The sequence below is a fragment of the Lepeophtheirus salmonis genome, chromosome 14 (assembly GCF_016086655.4).
Source record: "Lepeophtheirus salmonis chromosome 14, UVic_Lsal_1.4, whole genome shotgun sequence".
Classification (NCBI taxonomy): Eukaryota; Metazoa; Arthropoda; class Copepoda; order Siphonostomatoida; family Caligidae; genus Lepeophtheirus; species Lepeophtheirus salmonis.
Window position 1 is genome coordinate 11506898 of NC_052144.2, and position 9813 is coordinate 11516710.

Below are 9813 nucleotides of genomic sequence, written 5' to 3' on the forward strand. Positions count from 1 at the left end.
CTTATCAAGCTATAAAAGCACGATTGCGGAGACGTTGGCTGTAAGGGAGCCTATCTAATTCCAAGAATCAGAACTATTCCGATCACAGCTGCAGCCGATATTCTGCTATTCGTTAGGACTCCAAGGGGACATCAGTCTTCATTGAACTATTCCGTGGACATATTACACTACTGCACTAAATTGAGTATCGATCTGTCATTAAATATTTGTTTTTGAAAGTGTAACCTTGAAATAGATTCAAACAATTGCAAATATAGGTAGGTTGGTTGTTTTAAAATTTGACACGTCCCTGAGATTGAGCCAAAAACAAAATGTTTTGCGTGAAAAATTATTTTGGAGAAAAAACGGCGACTCATATTTGTACGGATTATAGTGATAGAAGCTTAGCTGGAAGAAGTGAGTAAAGCTACAATGGCAATTTGTTCAAAATTAAATAAAAAATAAAAAAAAATAATGTATTTCTGTTAGATCGAATACTTTTCAGATCACCTATGATAAGACATGTAATTAACGGAAATAATTTTAATTAACTCTTTGAATCAGTGGCGGTTCAGCAGAACTAGCATACAACAATTACTTATTTCCCATTCAGATGAAAGAATTTTATGACGCAATATATATATTAAAGTCCCTCGTCTTTGTTAAACCTCACATTATACCTACACATTTAAACATCAGGCAGTAAAACTTGTTTTAGTTTCTTCCTTAATTATTATAATGCATCAAGAGCATATCATCTTTTAATATAAACATTACAATTGTATAAATCATTTGTACCTGACATATTATTCAAACATTTTTTTAAACTCTAAGATCAAGTGTGCATAAAAAAGAAGTTTCGACATGTTTAAGCAAATTGTACAAGTTGCAATATCTTCTACTAAAAAAGTCCAATAAAATGTTAACCTTTATCATTGTAGTTACCAACTTGACTAATGTATAAAATAATTTCAAATTGATCTTTTAGACGTACATGGTTCTTATGTATTTATGATTAATATACCAGTGGGTGATAATTCTTTAAAATGTGCCATATACGTTTTATATTTTAGAAATTGGTATTAAAATAACCAAAAATTACACTACCAATATATCAATCATACATTGAATATTTACTTTTCTAAAGTACGGTAAAAAATTCTTTTAAAATTATTAATCATATTTTTTAGATTGTAACTTGTACTATTTGCTTATACAAATAACAACTTGTTCAAAAGTGCATCTTGTACAGAAGATATATACCAATATATATTGTTAGTATAGATAATATTTTTTTAATAGGATGGTTTAAGTTTTGGCATCCCCAAAACATCAAAGACTCCAATAAATTTGTTTGTGTACTAACAATTATTTTTATCTCTTGTCCTTCACATAAGGAGTACCCAGCATTCCTTGTAGTAATTAGGGGTCGACCAACAAACAGAAAAACACAATTTTTTTTTTAAATTTCTATGGACTGAAAAATACCCTGAGATGATATTCCATTTAAACCTCCAGTATTAAAGAAATGCATTTTCTTGTGATTTAAATTTGAACTTTGTTTTTTTCTTTAAGTTAATGCATTAAATATTTTTAAATAACATGGCATGAAAATATAAACATAATGTGTATTAAAAAAAAGTATATTTGTATATATAAATAATATAAGCTTATAATAATATTTAAGCCTTATAAGGAGCATATTTTGGAGCAGGAGCAGATGCTGAGGCAGGAGCCTCTTCATATTGAACATCCGCAATGAATCCACTGTCTCCTTCGACGGTGTAAGTCACAACTTTAATGCGACCATCAGGAAGAGTTACTCTGTAAGATCCAGCAACGGCTCCATTGTCAGCTTGTTCATCAGCAGATACACTGACTCCAGATTCATTATCAGCCACAGCGTAGTTGTAGCCATAGCTTGCTGGTGGTGGTGGAGGAGGAGGTGAAGGTGGTGTTGGAGCATAAGAAGTGTAGGAGGGTACACTGGCCACCAATGCAATGTTGATGGCAAGGCAAGCGATGAGGATTTTAGCAAACATGTTTATTGTTGATGTCTAGAAATCAATGTGATGATACTTTTACTAATCAATATCCTTTATATACATATTTTACGTGCATTTTTAGAAGAATGAACTCAGATCTCTCATATTTTAGGTGGGCTATCTCTTAACCTGTTTTCAAAATAAAAATAAATCTAATGTGTTTGAACAAAAAGTCATTAATGAAAATACACTCTACAGATTAGAACGTGGAACAATTTATTTATATTCGCATGTTGTTATGCACATTAAATATTATATCCTTGATGACATACAATATGCAAAGAAAGTAACTCGTTTTGTCGATCTAGAAATGTTTGGCCATATCCAAAATAAAACTAAAAAAACTACTCTTTATATTTCTTGAGATAGTTGAATGTTTGTTTTCTATGTTTTTAATTACGGCCAAGACACATTAGCAATAAGTTATTTTGTTGAACTATATTTACAGAATAAAGAAAAACTTTTTCTATCATTAGGAAGTTTATGATAATCCTTAAATATGGTTAATCCAGCCATACATTTAGCTTCTAAAGTTCCGAATGTGGACCTCAGATATTTAAAAAAACATTATTTTATTAAATTGAGATCGTATATAAGGGCAAAAAGGATTTTTGATGCACAATAGCTACTCTTAAATACTCTGAAAAGACAATTTTAAGGATACTTAACTTCCTGATCATAATCTTGTTTACTGGACCAATACACCATTCCCTTCTTCAGATAATTGTTTGAATGTTGTTCCTCCTACAACTTCCAATGCTGATCTTTTCTAATCCTTTTTCCCATGCCTACTCATCAGCAACAATATTAAATATTCTCACTCACAATATATTTATTTAGATTCATACTCTTTGGATCCCTAAAAAACTATAAAAACACTATTATTTTTTCATAATTATGTTTCATCATTTCTTTTAAGAACAAGGATTAACTAAACTACTCAATTGAAGATGACTACATCATAGTATACTGAAGAAAGTCTCACGTTTCTTGATATCATTTTTGTTTACTAAGAAAAGGAGTTATGACAATCTTAACTTTGACATTTTAATTTATTTATTATTAAACTTAATTAATTAACTTCAATAGTAAGATCAACTTTCTTATAAAAAAATTAATAAATGGTGACAGTAAAGAGTTTTGTCTTTTAATTTTATTTCTATATTACCAGCTAAATTATCTCTTGATTTTTATATATTTCTTGAAAAACATTTCTCGTCCTTTTTTAAAAAATATGAAAGTTCTATTTGGTAGTATAATCCGTCAAAATCTAAGATTTTTAATTTGCTTCAAAATTACAGACTGACTATTTTTGTTGATATTTATAAAAATAACTTTTTTTCCATATAAATATTGTAAAAGAAGATTTCTTTAATAAAAATAACAACAAAAGGTAATAAGTAAGAAATTCGAACTTTTTTCTGTTTGATTCACCATCGATTTTTTATTTGCTATTGCACTAATGAAGTTTTTAATGAAAAAATTGTCAAAGAACTCAAATTGAAGAGTCAAATCTTTTTAACAATGATAAAATTTGGAAGAAAACATCCACATCCCAATCTTAGCACATGGAAACCAAAATTTCACCTTCATGCAGGCTGTGCAAGTAATTCTGGACCATCCTTAACTATATCTTTAAAAATAAGGAAAATATTTAAGTTAGTTATTTTAATTTTAGAGATAGAGATTGAGCCTTAGCTTTAAGTTAGTTGTGCCACTTTTAGTTCATAACAAGTTCTTAATATGTAGGAGACTCAGAGAATCATCCTCATCGAATTTGCTCGTGCGGGACATAGCCCAGCGTTCATCAAGAAGATACTTGTATTATTTAAAAAAATATAAGGGTCAACATTCATGTTTTTTATTTATCACTGTCTCTACAACCAATACCAAATTTTATGTTGTAATTTTATAAAATTCCAAAAAAATGACCAGGCCAGACTTAATCATGATGTCATATTTGACATCTACACCTCTAATAGCACTAAAATTGTTCCATTTTAATGCTCAAAGATATTTATCTTAAAATTTTATAAGCCCTAATGTAATATAAATTTCTCTTACCAAATTGTAATAATTATCCTGTTATATATTTTAGTTTTCATTGAAACAATGAATATCAGGGGGCTAAAAAATATGTAACACGGAACACCACTACGGATAATGATAATTTGATTATATAACTTATTGTTTTAATTACGAAAAATAATTTTAATTTAGACGGGATTAGATTTTATGTGTTCTAAATTTTAAGACCAAGTATAATTAAAATAAAAAAGGACATTAAAAGTTGGTCATTTGGGCATATTACGCGTAATACTTTAGAAAAGTCTATAACTTGCCAAATTAAACAGATCAATACTTTTTTTTTCCTTGTCACTTTACCCTCAATTAAGTTCCAAAAACAATACATTTATTTAACAAATTTACTTGGGCCTTTTTAATGTTCATAGCATTGCATTGAAGATCCATTTTTCCTTTTCAAATTTACGAGATCGGCCCAAAAAATCAATTTTAGAATGTCTCAAGTATGGATACGTACAAATACAAGTATAAATGATGGAGGATTAAGTAAATATGATCGTAGATTGTTGTTTTGACAGTTTTATTAATACAATCAATAAATATAAATTAACATAATTCCTTAAGCAGGATCAGGATAATATTTGGGGTATGGAGCGGGAGCAGCAGCAGCATCTCCAACAAGGGCAGGAGTTGTCTCAAACTGAACATCAGCTACGAATCCACTGTCCCCTTCAACAGTGTAAGTGACAGTCTTGATGCGACCATCGGGAAGAACAACCTTGTAAGATCCAGTAATGGCACCATTCTCAGCAAGTTCATCAGCAGCGATATCAACACCGGATTCATCATCGAGGACAGCGTAGCTGTAGGCATAGTTGGCTGGTAGTGGAGGAGTAGGTGGTGGAGGAGGATAAGGTCCGTACGATTTGTATACTGTTGGTGGTTGACTAGTGGTTGGTGGAGGTGATGGCGGAGCAGTGGTAGGTGGAGGCGGTGACGGAGTTGTGGAAGGGGGAGGTAAAGAAGAATAGGGGTCATAGGAGATTAGTATGTATGGAGGAGGTACGGGCTTGTCAGCCAAGGCACAAGTGACAGCAAGGCATATAATTAAGAATTTTCCAACCATTTTGATTAATACTTTAATTTGTTACTGATTGACGATTCATAAGTTAAATTGTACTTATATAGTTATAGGAACGATTTTTTCCTCGATATGGGCATGTATTTCTTATTTCCTATTTTATGCAACAACGTAGTGTTGCTTTAATCATCTGAAAAATGAAAAATATATGCGTATCAAGCACTATTGGCAATATTCTGATGTATCATGTTTTTTATAGATTTCATTGATTTTATAATTTATTTTTCTTAATTATTTAAATAAATTTGGTTACATATTGCAGCAAAAAAACTTATTCACGTGTTTATCATTGACAGTTAATTTTAAGTTAATTTGATAATAGGGAATACTTAAAGAAGAAAATGCATACAATACAAGAAGAATTGAAGTAAATATTTTCAGACATACTTTTTTTTTTCAAATAAAGGCCATTTTGGTATTTTATCAATAAATTGTTTAGTTATCAAAGTATAAAGTTTATATTTATTTATTAATCAAGTATATCAAACAAATTATGTAAATTGGTTCAATTATTTCAAGAAAAACAAACATTTTCTGAATGTAAGAGACATTACCCTTTTTTATCACAATAAAGCAAATTATTTTAATGCATGGTTAAACTTTTGATGTTTTTGGAATTATAATTCTCGTTTATTTCTAAAAAACACTATTTTTTTGTGGAAATTAGTCTAAATCAGATTTTGGTTGTGAATTAAGAATCTAATTTCTTCAAAATAATTCAGACTGTTTTTATACGTTTCTAATACAAAAACGACCTTATCAATATAATATTTTACAAAATTATTTTAATTTGGGAAAAGACAAAAATATATACTTATCCAAATCTGCTGTAGATTTCATTTATTAATCTATAGTCGATCAAGCATAACAAAGCTAAATCTATGAAATAGAGATTAACTAACGTATAGTTTAAAAAATCCATCTTTAAAATTGAATGGCACAGGTTATTTTATAAAAGCCCATAATTTTGTTTCAAAAACTCTGATTTTAATATATTTTGCCCAAATTAAAGGAAAAATGACTATTAACATATTTTTAATATTTTCTACTTTAAATCATGAAATGATGGGAACCATTTTCGTAGACCAGAAGAAGTGGTGATGTTTTCCTATTTAATGCTATTTTATTTACAAAGTCTTAAAAAAAGAACAATTGAGTTAACTTTACGTTTTTGTGTTTAGCTGTTAGCTGTCTAAAGAGACTTACCTTGATAAAGTGGCCGAGGTATGGTCTTTTTGTTGGGTGATTTTTTTATTCAGGTCCCATTTCTTCTTATCCAAAAAGACAGCAGACCCTCTCTGAGTGCAAAATTCTAATAAATTTCAACTTGTTTCAAAATGCTTTATCTGTGAATTTTTTGACTGTCATGAAACTTGAGGGAAACTACCTCTTGATCTTTCTGGATGATTGAATTCATCGAAGTCTTTGACAAATTGATTTCCTTTTAGACATTGATCTGTAAATATTTGCTTTAACTCTCCCATAGTTTTTCCACTTTAAAAGTTTATCAGCAATAAGAACCTTACTATTTAAAGTGACATAGTTTATTGAATATTTTTTTCTTTAGCATTAGAGTTTCTGATTGATAATCCAAATAGCAGAATTGGAAAAAACTGTTTGTTTTTGTAAAAAAGTCAAATCCAACTTCCCAACGTATTTTCAAATTATGCCCTATCAAGCTCTTTCAAATTTTATAATTACAGGGGAAAAGTTTAATTTAAAATTAGACTATGGCTCACAAATTTTAAAAAGTTATCTTTGATAGATGAAATTTTGTTTGCATCGTCTTTCATCAAATACCCAAAAAGAAATCTTAGGGTACAAAAAAACAAATATTCAACAAAAAGCAGGACGATATACTCCTAAAATATCATTTTATAATTATCTTTATTAATTTTTTATCATTATTTACACTAAAACTGAAAATAGTTATTTTAATATTTAGAAAAATTTGAAAGATGTTAGATTTGAAAAGAAGTAACTTATCCATCTTCAATAAATGTAAGAAATATGTTTTATTTATAATCTATGTTGATACCTACATATTAACTTAATATGCAGTTAAGTACATACAAAAAGGCACTTCTTAATATATATTTTTATAATTTCTTAAATAAAGAATGTAACAATATATTTTTCTCCTTTCCAAAAAATAACCCATTTCTTATAAAATTCAAAATAACTCCTGATAGTTTAGTAATTTTCAAATTATAGGATTTGGATATAATATCTTTTGATTTCAAAAGAATAATCATCATCAATTCTTAACGTAAGTTAAGTAATAAAATATTTTAGAAGTATTTATTTCTATTAATGTTTAGAAAGTATAACAGTAATAACCTTAGCGGGATAAGGGTAATATTCTGGGAATGGTACAGGAGCTGGAGCAGAATATTCAGTAGGACAGCAAAAGCTGGACTCAAGAGATGGATTTAGAAATATATCAATAATCAAATATTTTCAAAAAAACAATCTTAACAAAACATGTAGAAAAGGTTTTTCCAAAACTCAATATTGGCACCTTCATTATCAATCAAAGCCAATATCGTCGCCTGAAGTCCATGTAGGAGTTGATGGCAAACTCCTCTAACAAGTTATTCCATACAACTACTAAATAGGACTTCAGTGAGTCCTATTTGGATGTGTGTTTCTGTTGGTTCCCCTCTTCAAATTGCCCCATATGGAAAAGTCCACTGGGTTCAAATCTGCTGAGGAAAGGGGCACTATCTCTATGGACCATAATCTAGTCCTGTTATCTGCGTATAACTTTTAGTACTTGGCAGACGTGGGAGAGGGGGTACCGTCATGAGTCCATACATAGGCAAAATCTTGGTAGTTTTTCTTCGACCGTTGCAAGAGGGTGGACCTAAGCACTTTATAGTATGCCTCCTTGTCGAGTTTCTGTCCTGCCTAGAAAAAAAACGGAGGCATCCTCTCTCCATCAGAGGCCACGACATTAAGGACCATTTTTTGGGCCGAATATTTGGAATGTTAGACCACTTGTATCTTTTTTTTTCTGCAACCCAGCTGTCGTTCGGGCAGTTGTGGAATTGATCAACTATGAAAATGTTCTTGTCCGAGAAAATTTTATTTAAACATTCAAATAATTCAAGTTTCAAATCTTAATATAGTGTTATAAATAAGATCTCTCCACATTTAAATTTAAAATTTTTACACCTTTAAAATATTATGATTCTAATGAAAAAATAACCGTTTCATTTGAAATATTTTATGACTTACAAGCATTAAAAAAATTAACTTTGATGATAATAATTTTGCAAGCATCTTTTTTCATTTAATTCACACCAATAATCCTATGAAGAAATAGGTTTTCATTCAAATAAAAAAAATAAAAAAATAGGCGAGATACTTATATTTCTATTATTCTATTTTATTTCAACTAATTATTAACACATTTTGTGCACAAAAAATGAAAAAATTAACTCCCAATATTTAGAAATATTTTGTGCAACATACATATTCACTCAATGTGCAGTTGAATATCTAAAAATAAAATATTTCATAATGCATCTTTTCGCATTTTTATTTCTGTAATTTTTTACATATAGAATGCAACTTATTACTCCTTATTATAGTATTACTTGTGCATTGGCAGACAAGCCTGGACATCCTCCTTCTGCAACAGTTTACTACAAACCCTATCTCACCAACCTCCACCTACAACTGCTTCACCACCATCTCCCCCAACCACTACATTACGTTATAGATGATTATTTTTGTCTGTAAATGATATGATTAAATTAACTAGCTAAAATATATACATAAAAAGATTGAATCAATGAAAGCAGTGCCAAATATAAAAAAATTCGGTCTAAGGACAAGCATAAGAAATTATATACCTTCCATAAAATGATTTAATAATCAAGGAAGAATAACCCTTTTTCTCGAAGACTTAACTCCTATTTAAGTGACTAACGTACCGTGTCTCTCACATATGAGATACACCTTCATTTAAAAAACAACAACAACAACAGCATAACTTGTAAGTTATTTCAAGCTAAACTAATTTTTATGAACTATTTTTCAATAACTTCAGTACCGGAGCACTTTTGGACGAAAGTGTATTCTTCAACTTTTCAGTCAAAAATGTAAATAATTATAGTATATTTATAAGTCTCATTTTTAAGTATTTTTTAATTTAACTAAGAACTAAAAACATAATTTTTTAATTTAAATTTTCTGAATGGTGCTTGGCTACAAATGAATTGCAAAAATGTTTTATTTCACATCGTCAGCATATATTATGTTTTTCCTTTTTTAACCAAATTACTCTGTTATTGGTCTTACGACTGAAAAAAAAGTTACACTCTGAACTTTTGTCTAACCCAGATAAAATATGATTAAGCCTGACTTATATCGAAATGCCGTTTTATAAAATACAAAAAGAACCTCAAAATTTGAACATATATCCCCATATATCTCTACTTATGCTCCTACAGTAACAATTGTCTGTCAATATATTTGAAAATAAATTAGAGGGTGCATATTTTGATATAATATATAATAATGCAGTCGTATTAATAACATATTGCAGGCGTGTGCATGAAGCATCGAATATTAAGTATTGTTTCTGAAATCAAAAGTTAAAAAAAAAAGTTAAAG

At 29.3% G+C, this 9813-nt stretch overlaps 1 protein-coding gene across 1 annotated transcript; it reads right to left on the reverse strand.

The window, feature by feature from the left end:
- Positions 1-1661: 1661 nt before the first annotated feature.
- Positions 1662-2021, reverse strand: LOC121129407 (cuticle protein 19.8-like). Its single transcript, XM_040725129.1, has one exon. The coding sequence runs from the start codon at positions 2019-2021 to the stop codon at positions 1662-1664; it is 360 nt and encodes a 119-aa protein (XP_040581063.1).
- Between the last annotated feature and the right edge of the window lie 7792 nt (positions 2022-9813).

Bases quoted from the DNA above. Each gene is read 5' to 3' on its own strand.
- LOC121129407 (XM_040725129.1), bottom strand. From the start codon at position 2,021: ATGTTTGCTAAAATCCTCATCGCTTGCCTTGCCATCAACATTGCATTG.